General features: G+C 42.2%; 1 protein-coding gene across 3 annotated transcripts in view; it reads right to left on the bottom strand.

Moving 5' to 3' along the window:
- The window catches only part of TRPC6 (transient receptor potential cation channel subfamily C member 6), a 74718-nt gene extending 57572 nt beyond the window's left edge, over positions 1-17146 (bottom strand). For 2 of the 3 annotated variants that reach the window (XM_039338373.1, XM_039338374.1), the window contains exon 1: positions 16202-17146. In XM_039338373.1, the coding sequence (XP_039194307.1) occupies positions 16202-16344 (143 nt within the window). In that variant the 5' untranslated portion in view covers positions 16345-17146. Of the gene's footprint in view, positions 1-16148 lie in introns of all 3 variants that reach the window. The other variant, XM_039338376.1, reaches the window with a different exon arrangement.
- Positions 17147-17769: the final 623 nt, after the last annotated feature.

Raw genomic sequence — 17769 nt, 5'->3', positions numbered from 1 at the left:
TCTATTTTCTTTCCATCCCACTTTGTCTCACTTTTTTAGATTTTCTCCATTTCAGAATTTCACCTGCACTAATTGTATCTCCTCCTCCATTTCAGCCTTCCCCGCTCTTTTCACACTTTTGCTCTTAACATTATCATCTTCTTCTAAATTTCCAGTATAGACCTTTGTAGTATCCTAATGCCTTGCTTACTTCTTTATATTAAAAATAACCCAGATTTTTACTTTGGACTTCCTGAATTAGATTCTGAACCAGAAATTCTCACAACAGATCACTGAAATCAACCAAACAAGTAGGCAATGACTCACTCAGTGGAGATCCAGGTGCAAAAGATTTGCACTTTCATCTATTATTTATTTTTATTCAATACATTTATATTCAGGTTTTACTATGGATTTGATGACAGCATCCATATGCTTATTTTTTATTTATTTAATTTGGTATACTGCCCAATATAAATGCAATGGTAAAAAATAAGGAACAAAAAAACAGCAAAAAGAAAAAGAAAAAAAGCAGCAACAAAATATACTTACTTCTTGGAGATTACACATATCCTAATCAGATATGTGGACAAAGAGCCAAGTTAGACAGCTAACTCGCCACGGCCAACTTGCTGCAACCAATTTACTACAGACAACTCACTTCGTGACAACTAGCAGCGGGACAAGAATTGAAGAAATGGTGGAATAGATTCATTTAGGAAGAAGGGACAAAGTGAAATGTGAATGACAAAAATAATTATATAATAAAATAATAAAATAAATTGAATTGTTGAATTGTCCTGTAGTGAGTTGGCCCTTGGTGAGTTGCCCATAGTGAGTTGGCCATGGCAAGTTGGCTATGGCAAGTTGTCCCATTCCAACACCGAGGTCTCCCAGATCTCAGAGGGAACCTCATTCCAGAAGGCAGATGCTGCAACAGAGATAAACTCAGAGCACTCCACCCCTGCAGGTGCACTCATAACTGCCCATGTCATTATATTCTTGGACCGCTTGAAGCTTCTGGAAGGTCTTCAAAAATGTATCGGGTGTGTTACATTAGTCAAGCAAAATGTTTTCTCTGCATTTTTTCATCACGATCAGACAGAAATCAGTGGTTTTGAAGCACATGACCAAAAAGACATGTTATCATATTTGCTTATTTTTATAGTCCAGGATGGTTTATCTGTGTGATTTAGGACTAGAATGTTGGCTTTGGTCCAAGGAACCTGAATTCACATCTAAAAATGTCTTGTCATTATCACGATGATGATAATAATGATGATGATGATAATTAGCAGTGGAGCAGCAGTGATTTTTACATGTTTATTACTGTCTTTTTCACTCTGATTGACTTTCACAATTGCTTTATTATGTTACCAGAGAAAAGATAGAAAAGTAAAAAAAAAAAAAGGTTAATTTGACACAACCATGCTTTTGTTTGGACTTTGGGTTTATTATGTCATATGAAGCCCACCAACAAATTAGTATCAAACCATGTTTAGGTAACTTAGTATGATGCACTAAATACTAAGTAGCCAAAGTGCCTGCTATATAACTGTTATACAATCCGTTCATTGATTTTTCTAGGCAAGTATATCCAATGAGCTTTTGAGAAAATATGAACAAGATTTGAAATGAAGTGTGGCAGAACTTTGCCACATGCAGGAAAGAGTTGGACCCTTTTAGTTCTGGTATGAAGAATCCCAGGATTACAAATTATACTGGGAAATTGAAAAAAAAAAACAACAGAGGAAGCCAATGGCAAAAAACATCCATATTATTGCAAAACAAACAAATCTGTAAGACTCAATTAATAGTCTTTATTAAATTTTATCTATCTATATATTAATCTATCATCTATTTATCCGCACACAAACAAAATAAAATATAGACTAAATCCACAAAGAACTTTTTTGAAGAGCGCTTGAGATAAGAGATATAAACACTTGCAAAAATAGAAAAGATTTCCTAGGGTTTGCAAAGCTTTCCAATCACCAAGTAAGTGTTCTACATAGACTATTCCAAAAGCAGAAAACAATTTCAAAAAAGCCTTTTCCATTCCTTCTCCCAGTGTACTATGATAGTTGTTACAATTCTCATCACTTCCAGCCAGTGCTTTTCTTCTTAAAAAAAAAAAAAAAGGTGCCGGAACTCACACACGTCATACAACCCGCCTTGCCTACCCTATAAGATTTCATCCAAAAAAGGTGTCGGAACTCCATTCTGGGCATTCTATGACAAAAAAAGCCCTGCTTCCAGCTAACAGCTGACGTGTTGTTGGATTGCAATCCAATGCACTAAGAATGAGCCCAAATTGAGAAAGCTGGTACTCAACCATAGTGACATTATCCTGTCTCCTATCTGATTCCAACTTCTCTTATTTATTTCCATCTTTTGCAAAGTCCATCTAATAAACTTTCAAATGAACTGAACCAGTAAAATTATCATTTCTTCAATGTTCCTAAACCCATTGGTAATTATTCTTCAAATGGTCCCAAAGCGAGAGTCTTGCATGTAGCATTTCAACATTTGCATAATATTTAACAGAATTAAACAACTGTTCATTATTTCTTTGAAGGGTGAGAAGGGCTGTGTTATCCTGAGGATGTGTTCAGATGGAGACCAGACATACCTATGTCTATGTGATGATTTGATCTGAAATATTCTACTAAGCAGGAGTTTGAATTCAGTGGCCTCTTCCAATGCTGTTACTCTGAGTACCTATTCTTATAACATTAAATTTTATTATCTTAATCTGCTGCCTCCTCATACCAGCACTCCAAAATTGTGCCAGGTTATATTAATATATTCTGGCAAGCTCAACTTGTATAAATCAGAGGAGGTGAATTTCAAAATGACTCACATTAAGAAGTTAAAATACAAAGTTAGACTATTAGTGAGATAGAAAACATGTCTCCTACAGCCATCTCTGAATATTCTAGATTCTTGACATGCTTTCTGATATAATTATTTCTTGTTCCCTAGGGAAGGTTATTGTATGCAAGATGTTGTGATTAAATTAAGATAAACTGGAAGCCATGATATTTATCTGGTTTTATTGAAAATCCATAGATTTCAAAAGTGTGTACTATCAAATCTTAGAGCCACATGTGAACTTCCAAACTGCAACCAAATTTAGTTTTTTATATGATTGGAGGGAACAATCAATAACTACATGAGGGACTATGATATTAATTTATTTGATCAATTTAATACATTTAAATATTAGTTTTTTATTTGATGTCACTTTTCTTGATGCTAGTTCTACAACTTCTTAAGCACAACCAAAGGCATCTCTCGGCTTAAAAAAAGTTGTATATCCTTTCATGAAATTTCTCTAAATCCTAAAATGTTTTTGATTGATTTTTATTCCTAAAATTCATATTTTTTAAGAATTATTTTTCTGGGTTACCCAGTTCAAAAATTATTCAAGCTAGAAATTCCAATCAAGATAGTCCCAAACAGAACTGGTAAAAGCTTAATTCTAAATGTACTGTTCCAGTAGAAGAGAATATATTTATTGAGGTATACTTCAGAACCCAGAAGAGACCTAGTTCAGCAGTGAAATAGAGAGGAAAGTGAGATATTATGCCAAGATTTCTGTTTTTACATGAAAAGTACTGAGATGATGGTGACCTACATCGTAAACTAAGTGTCAACATTTTGCACCTTATACTGCAGACAGTGGAAGTTAGACACAGAATCAAAGTTTATTACAGTGAAAATGCCAAAACTATATTTTATTTTACGATGGTAAGACAATTAAAACCATCTGCACTTTATTTTTTTAAATCTTTACACTTGAGTTGGAGATTGTACTAAGAACAGCCAAGATGAAATCATTACAATTTCATTACATACATTTACCCTTACTCTTATACATATCCATATATTGCAGATTTAACTCTTACAGAAATATGACTGTAATCTCAGTTTGGTTCAACATTTGATGTGGCTATAAAAAAAGACAAATGCATTTTGGGGCTGCATAGTTTACAATTCCCAGGGAATAACTATTGCCCTGTATTCTATCTTGGTCAGACTCCTCTCAAAGAATTATATCCAATCTGGGGCACTATACTCTAAAAAGGAATCAGATAAACTGGATTTGGGGAAGGGCACAGAGGATAAATAGGAGACTAAAAGTATGAACAGATTTTGATAGAGTTGGATATATTTACCTTGAGAAAAAGAGACAGGGAATATGATATTATTATTTAAATATACTATAATCTGTCACTCAGAAGGTTCAGACCTGTTCTCTATGATTCTAGAGTATAAGACAAGAAGACAAATTTCAGCCCAAAACAAACTTAATAACAAGAGTTGTCCCATAGTAGAACCAATGACCTTAGTAATGATGGGTCATCAAGTAATGAATAAGGGGTCCTTGGTGCTCTCTTAGCTTGCTTGTTTTTTTGCAGACGTTTCGTTACCCAAACTGCAGTAAGTAACATCATCAGTGATAGTAAGGAGTGCGGTTTGCTGTCAGCTTTATATTCTAATGACTTGCCCTATTAGTATAATATTCAATATAAAGGAGAATATTCTCCTTTATAAGTAATGAATAACTAGACACTTGTCTCTCAGGAATGCTTTAATTCGTTTTTCACTAGGCTGGGGGTACCATTAATCCCTTTTAATCCTAAAATTCCCAGATTCAAGTTTTACAAACTGTTATGTCCTGAGCCTGTGGAAGCAGGCTCGGGACATTGCAACGGTCCTGGGCAGGTGCAAGCTGCCCGGGACCAGACTGGCTGTCGCCAGCACTCGCGCGCATGCGCGGGTGCGAGCGCGCCAAATGTTGCAGTTTGGCCCGGGAATCGCCTATAAAAGAGACAGGGAGATTTGGGCGTTGTCGGCGTCTCGTAACCAGTATGCTGAACAGAAATAAAGAGTTCCTGAGAACTACAACTGCTTCTCGTGTCATTGCCATTTCGCGAAGGACTTAACACTGGCGACGAAGGTAGGATTGCCTTACATCGACTGAAGACAGGTGTAAGCTTACCCTAGAGTCCTGAGCAGTAGGAACGGCGTTGACTCGGCAGCTACCTGCCAATCTAGCAAGCATCGGGGGTAGGCTGGCTGATAGACCCTTCCTTTTCTACAAAAATGGCAAAAGTTGGAAGACTTTCAGAATTCGACGTCTCGCATCCGGAAAGATGGGAGTCCTACGTAGCTAGGGTGGAAAACTATCTTAAAGTCAATCAAGTAAGAGAAGATAGTTTAAAAGCCGCCACCCTGCTGTGCATTTGCGGTCAAGACGCATTCGAAATCGCTGAAAACATAGCAGCACCTGTACCTCTAGAATCTGTTAACTACACAGATCTCAAAAAACTACTAAAGGAACACTTCCAGCCCAAGTTGTCCGTCATCGCTTGGCGCCACACCTTCGAACAGAGGGATCAGCGACCCGGAGAATCAGCCAAAGAATACATTGCTGCACTGAGAAAAGCCGCTAAACACTGCGAGTTCAAGGATCTAGAAGAACGGCTGAGAGACAGATTTGTATGCGGACTGAGGCATAGAGAATTGCAGCAGAGACTTTTTGCTAAAGAAGACTTATCATTCCAAGATGCCTTGAGAGAGGTTACTGCAGAAGAGGCAGCAATGGCGCCATCAAGAACATGAGGCCAATCAGAAGCACTCCAGAAGCTGTGTCCGTGCACCAGGAAGGAGTCCAAAGGAACCCAGAGGAGGATCCTGACGATGAAGTAGACCGTCTCTACCCCACAAAAGAAGGGAAACAGAAAGAAAGCTCTTCAGCTCTCCCCAAGTGCCTCGGTTGTGGAGGTCGCCACAAGAGGACCGACTGTAGATTCCGCTCCGCTATCTGCAGGGCATGCGGAAAACAGGGACACATTGCAGCTGTGTGTCTGGGCCGTCAGAAGGTACAACCTCGGGAAGAATTGCGCCTGAAAGGTACCAGGGTCCCCAGCCAAAACAGGGTGGGTTTCTGTGCTTCGCGAAGAAGCATTTATAGGACAGGCACACACAAGCCCATCAAGAAAAAGCTGTCACTTAAAGTGAAGCTACAAGGGGTTCCATTGGCTATGGAACTGGATACGGGGTCTGCACTTTCAATCATTTCCATGCACACATTTAGGAAGATTTGTTCTGGCAGCGGATTTCAGGCCAAGCTGAGGCCTTCCGACATTATGTTAACAGACTTTCAAAACTCCAGAGTGTGTGTTAAGGGGGAGGCCACCCTTAACGTTCAGTATAAGGATTTTGAAGGTCCACTAGATGTAATAGTAGTAGGGGGTGAACGAACGAGTCTCATAGGACTCGATTGGTTTGAGGCCTTGGGAATACATGTCACAGGGCTCAATAGCTTGCAAACAATAGACCTACAAGAAGTCTGCAAAGAATTTGCAGATGTTTTCAGCCCCCAGCTGGGCACGTACAAAGGACCCCCTGTGTCACTGAAGTTAGACCCCACTGTCACCCCTATTAGAATTAAAGCAAGAAGGGTCCCTTTTGCTTTGAAAGGTAAAATTGACACAGAATTGGACAAATTGATTCAGCAAGGAGTTCTAGAACCTGTCGACTCCAGTCCTTGGGAGACCCCCATTGTCACGCCTCTTAAGGCAAATGGGGACATTCGCATCTGTGCAGATTACAAATGCACTCTGAATAAGGCATTACAGCAACATGCCTATCCTGTCCCCATGGTCAGTCATATTCTGGCCTCCCTCAAGGGGGGGTGCATTTTTGCAAAGCTTGACCTAGCTCAGGCGTATCAACAGCTGCCTGTTGATGATGCTGCTGCTGTAGCTCAAACCATTGTGACCCACAGGGGGGCATTCAAGGTAAAGAGGTTACAATTTGGAGTAAATGTCGCTCCTGGAATTTTCCAAAGCATAATGGAAGACACACTACGGGGTATACCAGGGGTTTGCCCCTATTTTGATGATGTCTTAATTGCTGGAGACTCTACACACAACTTAGCTGAGAGATTAAGGGCTGTCCTGCTAAGGTTCAGGCAAACGGGCCTCAAACTTAAGAAGGACAAATGTAAAATTGGGGTGCCTTCTACAGATTTTCTGGGATTCAAAATTGATGCTACCGGGATTCACCCTGCTGAATCCAAATTGAAAGCTATTTTGCATGCTCCTAGGCCAAAGTCCAAGGCCGAACTACAGGCCTTTCTGGGCCTTCTGAACTTCTACAACTCCTTCCTTCCAAACAAGGCTAGTGTAGCCGAGCCTCTTCATAGGCTCTTGGACAAACAGGCAGTGTGGCAGTGGTCACAAAAACATGAAGCAAGTTTCAATGAGGTTAAGGCCTTACTCACTTCTAACAGTGTGCTTACACATTTCAATGAATCCCTTCCTGTGTGCATCGCTTGTGATGCTTCTCCTTATGGGGTGGGAGCCGTACTGAGCCACCTCAGACCAGATGGAACTCAGGTTCCTGTTGCACATTACTCCAGAATCTTGTCTTCTGCAGAGCGAAATTATGCTCAAATTGACAGGGAGGCTTTAGCTGTTGTTGCTGGAATCAAAAAATTCCATGATTTCCTATATGGCAGGCATTTCACGGTCTTCACTGACCATAAGCCTTTGTTGGGGCTGTTTACTACACATAAACAAACTCCCCAAATCATCTCCCCCAGGATGCTGAGATGGTCTATCTTTCTGTCTGCCTATGATTTTTCCTTACTTCACAAACCTGGGAAAGAAATGGGCCATGCTGACGGCCTCAGTAGATTACCCCTGCCAGTAGTAGAAGCTGACCCTGCACCAACAATCAATATCCTCTCCATTCAGGCCTTGCCTGAGTCCCCTTTAGATGCAAGGGATGTGGCTGCTGAATCAGCCACAGATCTCACACTTTCGCGTGTCCTTTCTTGGGTTTTATCTGGATGGCCAGAGAGCTGTCCAGGCACTGAGTTTCAGAGTTTCTGGTCCCAAAGGAATGAATTGTCCACTTTCCAGGGTTGTCTGCTTTGGGGGAGCAGAGTTGTCATTCCTGCCTCAATGAGGACTAGGGTCTTAGGTTCCCTCCACGAGGGTCATCCTGGCATTGTTCGTATGAAGGCGCTTTGTGGTGGCCTGGGTTAGACAGAGACATTGAAGCTAAGGTGCATGCATGCCACCTTTGTCAACGCTCGCGCCCTGAAATGCCCCAAGCTCCTGTACATAGATGGGAGGAAACACAGTCTCCATGGTCTAGGGTGCACATTGACTACGCTGGGCCCTTTCAGGGTCAATTCTTCTTGGTCCTAATTGATAGCCATTCAAAATGGCTTGAGGTTGTACCTGTCTTTTCCACCACCACTGCAAAGACTATTCAAGTACTGAGGGGGATTTTTGCTGCACACGGGCTTCCTGATGTCCTCGTATCTGACAATGGCCCTCAATTCACTTCTTCAGAATTCCAAGCTTTCTTACAGGCCAACATGATTCGTCATGCCACCTGATTCGCATCACCAAGGACGCCTTGAAGAAAATTACCTATGGAGACTGGCATCACAGGTTGGCTGACTTCCTCCTTTCTTATCGCACTACACCTTCCACTTCTACCAGGAAGAGTCCAGCTGAACTTCGTTGGGGGCGCAAACTGACTACCAAGCTTGACCGGTTGCACCCAGACAGACTACCTTCCACAATCACACACCCCAGGGCACCTAGACAACTGCTTGTGGGTGCCCCGGTTTGGACTCGTAACTACGGGCCTGGTCATTCATGGGTCCCTGCCACTGTATCCAGGGTCACAGATCCTTTGTCCTATGAGGTGTCCCTGGACGACGGTCGTGTCCTGCGACGACACATCAACCAGCTCCGCACTAGATGGGACCTTCTTACTGAGACTCCTGGATCTTTTCCAGGGGGGAACGGGGACCCCTTTGGGCAAAGGGAAGAGTGCGGGCTGCCGCCTATCATTAACAAGGGATCTACAGACAGCTCATTCCGAGATTCCGCGAGTGCTCCAAACAGGAATCCATGGAGCCCAACTAGAACTCAGGCACCAGTGCCTACTCCAGCCAGGGAGTCACCCCGGGGGCATAATCACTACTCACCCGCATTACTCAGTATTCCATTCAGGGAGGATATCCGGGAGCGTCCAAACAACCCACACCCTGCAAGAGAGCTGGCACACATTCCGTCTAGTTGGCCTGACACTACCCCTGTCCCTAGAAGGGGGCAAGCACACAGGGAGGTGGTCGAGGAACCAAATCCCGACTACAACACCTCTGACATCACTCAGGGGACAACTGAGTTTTGGGACAGCACTGAAACCCCAACAAGCCCGGGGACAGAACGTGAACACGGGGAAAGACAACCTCTTGACAGGTCTAGGACAGACCTGGGAGGTTCTACAGAATTGCCCAACAGTGACAGTCACTTAAGAGGGCCAGAGTGCCTGCAGCTAGGCAGGACAACCAGGTCAACCAGAGAAAGAAGCCCTGGCCTGACAAGCCCGGTGGGCAAGCAGGCCAGGCATTGGAGCACAGTCCTTGGGAATCACCAGGGTTTAGCAAGGGGGACAAGCATACATCACCCCTCAGTCAAGGGGTACTTGGAAGGTACCCAGAAGTCAGGAGGTCACAGAGAGCTAGAAGATCTCCTAAGTATTTAGAAGATTTTGTAACCCTACTGGCAAAACAGAGTTAACAGAGAGTATTCCTGTACACATAGGAAAATAGAACACTAGGGAACAATAGAAGCAAAGGGGACAATTGGTACAAAGTTGTATGGGTACCACACTCGTATTGGGTTGTATATTATTATTGTATGATCATAGTCTTAGCCGGGGGGGAAGGGGTGTTATGTCCTGAGCCTGTGGAAGCAGGCTCGGGGCATTGCAACGGTCCTGGGCAGGTGCAAGCTGCCCGGGACCAGACTGGCTGTCATCAGCACTCGCGCACATGCGCGGGTGCAAGCGCGCCAAATGTTGCAGTTTGGCCCGGGAATCGCCTATAAAAGAGGCAGGGAGATTTGGGCGTTGTCGGCGTCTCGTAACCAGTATGCTGAACAGAAATAAAGAGTTCCTGAGAACTACAACTGCTTCTCGTGTCATTGCCATTTTGCGAAGGACTTAACACAAACAATCTGTCCTTTACTTAACAATAGCAAACAGATCTTAACCTGTTTCTGAATGGATTTCTTCCTTTCCTATATTTCTGATTAAAGCATTGAAGAAAGACGTGTTAATTCATTACAATTGGGCTTAATTAGATGTTTTTTTTAATTTCCAAATATGCACACAAGTATTTTTACACTGAATATATGAAGTAAGCCAGATATGTGATTAATATAACAAAATATGGATTCACTAATGCTACAAATGTCATCTTTCTCATCCCACAAACTATAATTAGGAGTCAAGCAACAAAGGTGCTACCTCCCATGCATATTTGTTATCCCTTCCCAGAAATATATTCTCAAGATTTTCCTCCTACTTTCCCAGTCTACATTTTTGTTGAATGTTTACGTTAACTTTTTTTCTTCTTTTGACTGGTTGTTCCTCATTGTGAACTATTATTATAAACAGATTTATAAGTTATAATACTTCTGACCAAACCTGGGTTTTCAGCAATTTTAAAGATGCACTAGACAACCCGTGCCCCATTGGCTCATAGTTTCAGATATATTTCTTTACCTAAACAGAAAAATAGAATGTCGAAGGGCAGGCAAAAAAAAAAAAAAATGGCAGCAACAGCATTAAGTTTCCTTGTGGGAATCTGGCAGGAAGCATCAGAAATCTCCATTCTCTTTCCTTTCCAGAGGGCAGGTAAATGGCTGCTGCTGAGTGGGGGAGGGAGTGAGGGATTTTGAGATTGACTGGGAAATTGTCACACAATTTGCAGACGACACCAAGCTGGCAGGAATAGCCAACACTCCAGAAAACAGGCGTAGGACACAGGAGGATCTGGGCAGACTTGAACACTGGACGCTATCTAACAAAATGAAATTCAATGGTGAAAAAGTAAGGTTCTACATTTAGGCAAGAAAAACCAAATACACAGGTATAGTATAGGGGGTACCTTGCTCAATAGTAGTAACTGTGAGAGGGATCTCGGAGTCCTAGTGGACAATCACTTAAATATGAGCCAGCAGTGTGCTGCAGCTGCCAAAAAAGCCAACACAGTGCTAGGCTGCATTACAGAGGGATAGAATCAAGATCTCGTGAAGTGTTAATACCACTTTACAATGCCTTAGTAAGGCCACACTTGGAATACTGCATCCAGTTTTGGTCACCACGATGTAAAAAAGATGTTGAGACTCTAGAAAGAGTACAGAGAAGAGCAACAAAGATGATTAGGGGACTGGAGGCTAAAACATATAAGGAACGGTTGCTGGAATTGGGTATGTCTAGTTTAATGAAAGAAGGATATATATCCAATATCTCAGGGGCTGCCACAAAGAAGAGGGAGTCAAGCTATTCTCCAAAGCGCCTGAAGGCAGGACAAGAAGCAACGGGTGGAAACTAATCAAGGAGAGAAGCAACCTAGAACTAAGGAGAAACTTCCTGACAACCAATTAACCAGTGGAACAACCTGCCTCCAGAAGCAGTGAATGCTCCAACACTGGAAGTTTTTAAGAAGAGACTGGACAGCCATTTGTCCGAAATGGTATAGGGTTTCCTGCCTGAGCAGGGGTGGTTGGACTTGATGCTTCCAAGGTCCCTTCCAACATCATCATCATCATCATCATCATCATCATCATCATCATCATTATTATTATTATTATTATTATTATTATTATTATTATTATTATTGATCATTGCACAGTCAGCCAGATGTTCAGACTGGATTTGGCATTTTGTCTACCTATCGAGTCCTTACTCAGGACCTGGGATAGGCAGATGTGGATGTTTGATGGTATTACAGATATCGTTGCAGGATGGAAGCAGTTCCTAGTAAGGCCGCTTTTTGCAATTGACTAATAGCGAATTTGTCAATGCCAATGGTGTTCAACTGGTGCTCCAGTTGTTTTGGGATTGCACCCAAGGAGCCTATTACTATTGGTACTACCCTTGCTTGCTTTTGCCACAGTCTTTCTATTTCTATTTATAGGTCTTTGTATTTTGTTATCTTCTCGTTCTTTCTCATCTATTCTGCTGTCTCCAGGCACTGCCACATCCACTATCCAGACTTTTTTGTCTTTCTTATCGACAATTGTTAAGTCTGGGGTGTTATGTTGCAGGTGCTTGTCTGTTTGAATTCTGAAGTCCCAGAGCAGTTTAATTTTATCATTTTCTATGACTTTCTCTATTTTATGATCCCACCAGTTTTTGCTTACAGGCAAATGATATTTTTTGCAGATCTTCCAATGCACCATTGTTGCTACTTTGTCATGCCGCTGCTTGTAATCAGTCTGTGCAATCTTCTTGCAACAGCTTACCAAGTGGTCCACTGTTTCTTCAGCTTCTTTGCATAGGCGGCACTTACTGTCTCTTGCTGTCTTCTCAATTTTGACTTTATATGCATTTGTCCTTAAGGCTTGGTCTTGTGCAGCCAGAATTAGTCCCTCGGTCTCTTTCTTCAATTTTCCAGCTCTTAGCCATTGCCAGGTCTTGTTATTATCTGCTTTCCCAGCTATTTTTTTTTAATGTATTGGCCATGTAGTGCTTTGTCTTCCTATGCCTCTATTCTGTTCTTCATTTGGTGGTATTATTATTATTATTATTATTATTATTATTATTATTATTATTATTATTATTATTATTATTATTATATTGTAAATAAAGATCATGTAACCATAAGCGCAGTGCAGCAGTGGCCAGTAACACTGAAGCAGCCACAACTTCCTCAAATTTCGTTCTGTCAGGAGTCATGTCCCAGATTTTAAACACATTCTATAAGGAAGCCCATTTGAGGTACCTTGATTCAAAAAATTATTGCCATGCTGCACCATCTCACCCAATTAAGGGACATGACAACAAGAGGTTTAGTACAGTAGTATATATATTAAGGATGATCACTTTGTTATAACATCTGCCATCTTTATAATGGTACGCAAGATAGTTACTTCCACAAAGGAAAGGAATATATCAAAGAGGTATCAAACTTGTCAAAACCTCTGAATTTCAATATCTCTACACAATCATTTTGATACAGAAATATGTTCACTTCCCATTCTGAAAAAGTAGCCTACTTCAAGTCAAACCTGACTTGTAGTGATTTCATAAATATGCCCTTACAATGTTCTTGGCAGTAATATAGAAGTAGTTTATCATTACTTTCTGAGGGTTTTTTTTTTAAAGTCCTCACTGTAGTTTGCAGTCCTTATATTCTCTGTAGTAACAACCAGAACCAAACCTGTTTAGCTTCTGAGCTTAGACAAGGTTGGGCAGATGCCAACCCCTTAGAATTAAACACACTTTGCATCCAATTGTTCACTCAAGTTCATTTTGCCCCATTAGATTTTTTTTTTCAGAACTGAGCTCAATGAGAATTCTTGTGTATCAAGAAGTATCCTCTCTTCCACTTCCACATGTCCATTTTCCTTTCCTTATTTTGGATAATTTGGGAAATAGAAATATAGCAAGAACGTGCAGTCCTTGTTTAGTGGCTGCCTTGTTTAGCCACCATTTGATGAAAAAATAACTTTACAACCAATCCTTGTATTTACATTCTTTGCAAGTCTGTAAAGGAAAGGAAAGCTGAAATAAGATCATAAGCAGAGTTGTGGTTTCACTTAGTGATTGCTTTGCTTAACAACTGAGTTGCTGGTTCTGTGGTCACTAAATGAGGACCTCTAAATAGAGTAATGGAAGAGTAAGTGAATAGTGCCATTAGCATTGACCTAAAAAAGGGAATCTCTGTATCCTGATCAGCAAATGTTGTGATGATATATTGGATGAAAGACATTGTAAGATGGGGAAAGGATATTTGAATCAGTTTGAATCAGAACAGTGTTGATCCAAATTTTCTGTCACATGATGTCTTCAGTCAGAAAGTAGGCATGCTTCTAGTAGCATAATTAGAATGGTTTTTCAGCATTAAGCTAGCAGAAAGAAACTCCTGTGCCATATCCTTCAGCACAGGTCTTGCTCCAAATCTTCCAGATTGGACAGGGTGATGATGGATGGTGTTTAAATTTAATAGATAGATAGATAGATAGATAGATAGATAGATAGATAGACAGACAGACAGACAGACAGACAGACAGACAGACAGACAGACAGATTTTCATCTCTTCCTTTCTATTTTAACTATGTGCATTAAGAAGTAAACTACTGCACATATAATATCATGGCATTGTTTTCAGAATGCAAAAGTTCAGAGATTTGGTACATTATATATTTCAAAACTTGCAGCTTCCCTGGCTGTCATTCCCTGTCAAATACTATCTTTTCTTTTGTGTTTGTTTTGTACATTGTACTCATTCTCTTTCAACAACCTGCTGCAGTTTTGTCAGCAAGGATATAAACACTGGTTTTGTCCAACAGGTCATTCGCCTCTAATATGTCCCTGATCTACAGTTAAGGCACAGAAATTCTCTACTTCACATCTTGTTGTTCAACTAATACATAAACAAATACTGCTTATCACAGATGAAGCATCTTGCAACAGATTCACCCAAACCGCAGATAAGAACATGAAATCCAGGCTCCAAAAGTACTGTATGCCAACTGGAGCAGAAATGGGTACATGAACCACTTCACCCTAACATTAGTATAATAATGAAAAAAATTCCAGCATTGTGGGATGGCTTTGCCATCAATATAGCAATAAAAGCGGATAAATCAGCGCCTTTATTTACTTTCAAAATCATTTGGTCCTTTACTGCAGTACTTTTGGAGCCTGGATTTCATGTTCTTATTTGCAGTGGCATTTAGTTGATATGTCTTATCTGAGAATAAGCACAGTGGGCCATAGGAGGAAAAATGTTATATCAGCAATTCTAGCAAATAAATCAGCAATTCAAGCTGGTCTTCTACTTCTACCCCAAGTCCAACTCTCATTTCATCCTTGCCATGGAGAGATATACATTCTGTGTTGTTAGTGCCATGAACGCAAAAGGTTGGCATTTTTTATTCTACAATGACTCCACTCTCTCCACATCCATAGAGAGCTGTGCAGAGTCCTGCCTCACAACCTAACAAAGACCACCTTCACCACCAATTCTTATCACAAATAAACATTTTTATGGAAAGGAGGGCCACATCTCCGCCTCATTACATATGGCCTATTGCTGAGGGATTATCACCAAAGGACCATCCATAATTTGCTTCAGCCTTTTATGCCTCGATAAGCAGTAAAACTAATCATTCCAAACTCTCAAGAGTTATTTCAGTATGTCTCAGGTTTTCCCATATGCTCCTATTTCCTGCATCATTGACTTTAATGGACAAACAATAACAGGAGAAAAAAATGCAAAGATGGAATGGAGGGAGAAGAAAATTGGAGGGGTGTCCAGTGAGCATTCTGCTTCCCACCAGGGCCCCTCAAGTCTCTTTAAAAGGCTTGAACATTCACAAACACACACACACACACACAACTTGATATGTCTTATCTGAGAATAAGATACAACTACTTTCTATCACTCATATGTTTTTGCCATGCATTCAGTTAGCAATCATAAACATGTGCTTTCGCATTCCCTATGTTTCTTTGCAGCAAACGCTTCTCGCCTCTAGGTTTTCTGCAATTTCTCCAGCTGCTGACAAAGCCACTTTTTAAAGAGGTGGAAATGCAACAGGTGCCTCTCGGAAAAGAGCTTCACCGGCCACTTCTGCCCACTATACAGTTGTCAGATGCCCAGACCCACTTTGAGGAGCAAAGAAAGGCAAATCCAGTTCTATACTGTATCCCACGCAGCGATTCCCCCACCTCATCCCCCATTTCGATGAACCACCCCCCCCCCCTTTCCAGAAAGTGTGCCTCGCTTAAACTCTGGCACTTCCTTTCCCGTGACGTTTTACCGGTGTGGGATAGGCTTGCCAACACGCATAATGAGATCGTGACTGCGTTCCCACAACCAGCTTGGCCTCTAACCGCTGCATTCGCGCAACAGGCTTGTTTAGTTCTTGGTTGGCAGTGTTGGTGGGAGGCGGCGGAAAGGGCTTAGTGTGCTGTGTGAACGCAAGAGGTTTCAGGAGTCGTGGGCAAAATACGTAATGTAGTAGTCAGGGGTAATTTAGTAGCCAGGTTAAGCACGTGGCGCCAACCCAGCCTGGAACCTGAACCGTCCCCCTCAAGCTACCCGGCTCACCCGACGCCCCACCATCTGCCCCGCGAGCCTCTTTTAGCGGGAAACCCACTCACATGGGGTAGTAAGCGTAAGGCGCCAGGCAGTTCTCTTCACACGCTTCGGAATCCATCAGCAAATAGTCCTGGCTGTCGTTCCTGGGGGCTCCGCCGACCGGCGAGTTGTTCCCCCGCGGCGCGTAGAGCTGGTTGTGACTCATGGCGTTTCCTCTGGGGGGGGTGCCCCGAAAAAAATCCCCTCTTCTTCAGGAGGCTCCCAGCCTCGCCTCCCCCCAAAAGGGGCACCCTTGGGGAACCCCTCTCCCGCAAAAAAAAAAAAAAAAACAGGCGCGCGCGCCGTGTCCACAGAGACACACACACGCACTCGCGCGCGCTCGGTCGGCGTTCTTCAAAAGCAATATTTTAAAAAAAATGGCTCGAAGCGCTCGCCTTCTGTTCTCTGGCTACCTGTGGCGCAGCGTCCCCATTTTAAAAGAGGGCTGGAGAAGGTCGCTTCTGCCTGGGGAAAACCAAAGGGCGAGCCCTGACGGGTCTCTCCCTCGCCGGGGGTCGCTTCCAGCCCTCCCACCTCAGCCCCTTAGTGCAGGCAGGCAGCTTCGGCGCCGTCGCCTCCGCGCCGAGCCTCCGGATGGCCACCGAGGGAGGGGGGAAAAAAGAGCGGAGTTACTATGTCAACCAGTCCTATCCCCCCTTCTCTGAGAGCCATCCGTGCACGGAGTGGCTCAACCAGCCTTTGCAAAAGCCACAACGAAAAGAAAAAAAGGGAAAGGCGGGGAGAGCCTTAAAAAGTTTACGCGAACGCCGCCGGCCAGAAGCAAAGCGTGGGCGCGGAGGGGCCACAGGTCCAATGGCGAAACGCCGGAGAAACCAGCCTCAACGTAATAACCACCGGCCCTTCCCACGTTTTTCATCCCCTTCGGATATTTACATCATCTTGGGTGACCATGTGAATAAAGGGATTTCTTACTACTGTGTGACGAAGAGTCTCTTACATGGATAACTTCATCTATGAAGTTTCATGCTGCTTTTGGCTCCGTTTCTCATTGAATGAAAGATCTTGCTATCGATCTTCTAATTCAGGGTAATCCAGCGCTGCCACGACTTCAGCTTTGAATAACGAAGGCTAGAGAATTCAGATGATGTACCTGTCTGCCTCTCTCAGTTTATTTCTTTTTAGAGGCATATTCTCAGGGCTGGGTACCTAGTAGTTATGAAACACATTTGATAAATCTGCTTCGTTGATACTCAGTAGTTAAGAAAATCTTAATGTTACTTGATTTAAAAGAAAAGGGAGAATCACTGCAACAGGGTTTGGTTACTGTGAACAGGATGGACAACTTCTGTATTATTGCACTCTCGGGAGGATGGGTAAACTAGAAATAGTATTTGACGCTTTAGAATTGGAATTGTTTGTGTTCTGCAATCAGCATGTAGTGAATGTGTCTGTTCTAGCTATACTTCTCATCCACAGATTTTTTTTTTTTTTTTTAACCTGAAAATATACTTGGCTCCAGAATTATTTTAAAGCCTTACAACTTTGCTGGAAAGTTTGCATAAGGTCAGAACATTCTAAATGTCCATAAGATGGAAGAAAAAATATTATTGTAAGAGACCAGCTGTCAACT

The sequence above is a fragment of the Crotalus tigris genome, unplaced genomic scaffold (assembly GCF_016545835.1).
Source record: "Crotalus tigris isolate CLP2741 ecotype Arizona unplaced genomic scaffold, ASM1654583v1 scf7180000017698.756297, whole genome shotgun sequence".
NCBI lineage: Eukaryota > Metazoa > Chordata > Lepidosauria > Squamata > Viperidae > Crotalus > Crotalus tigris.
This window is presented reverse-complemented; position numbering and strand designations above follow the sequence as displayed.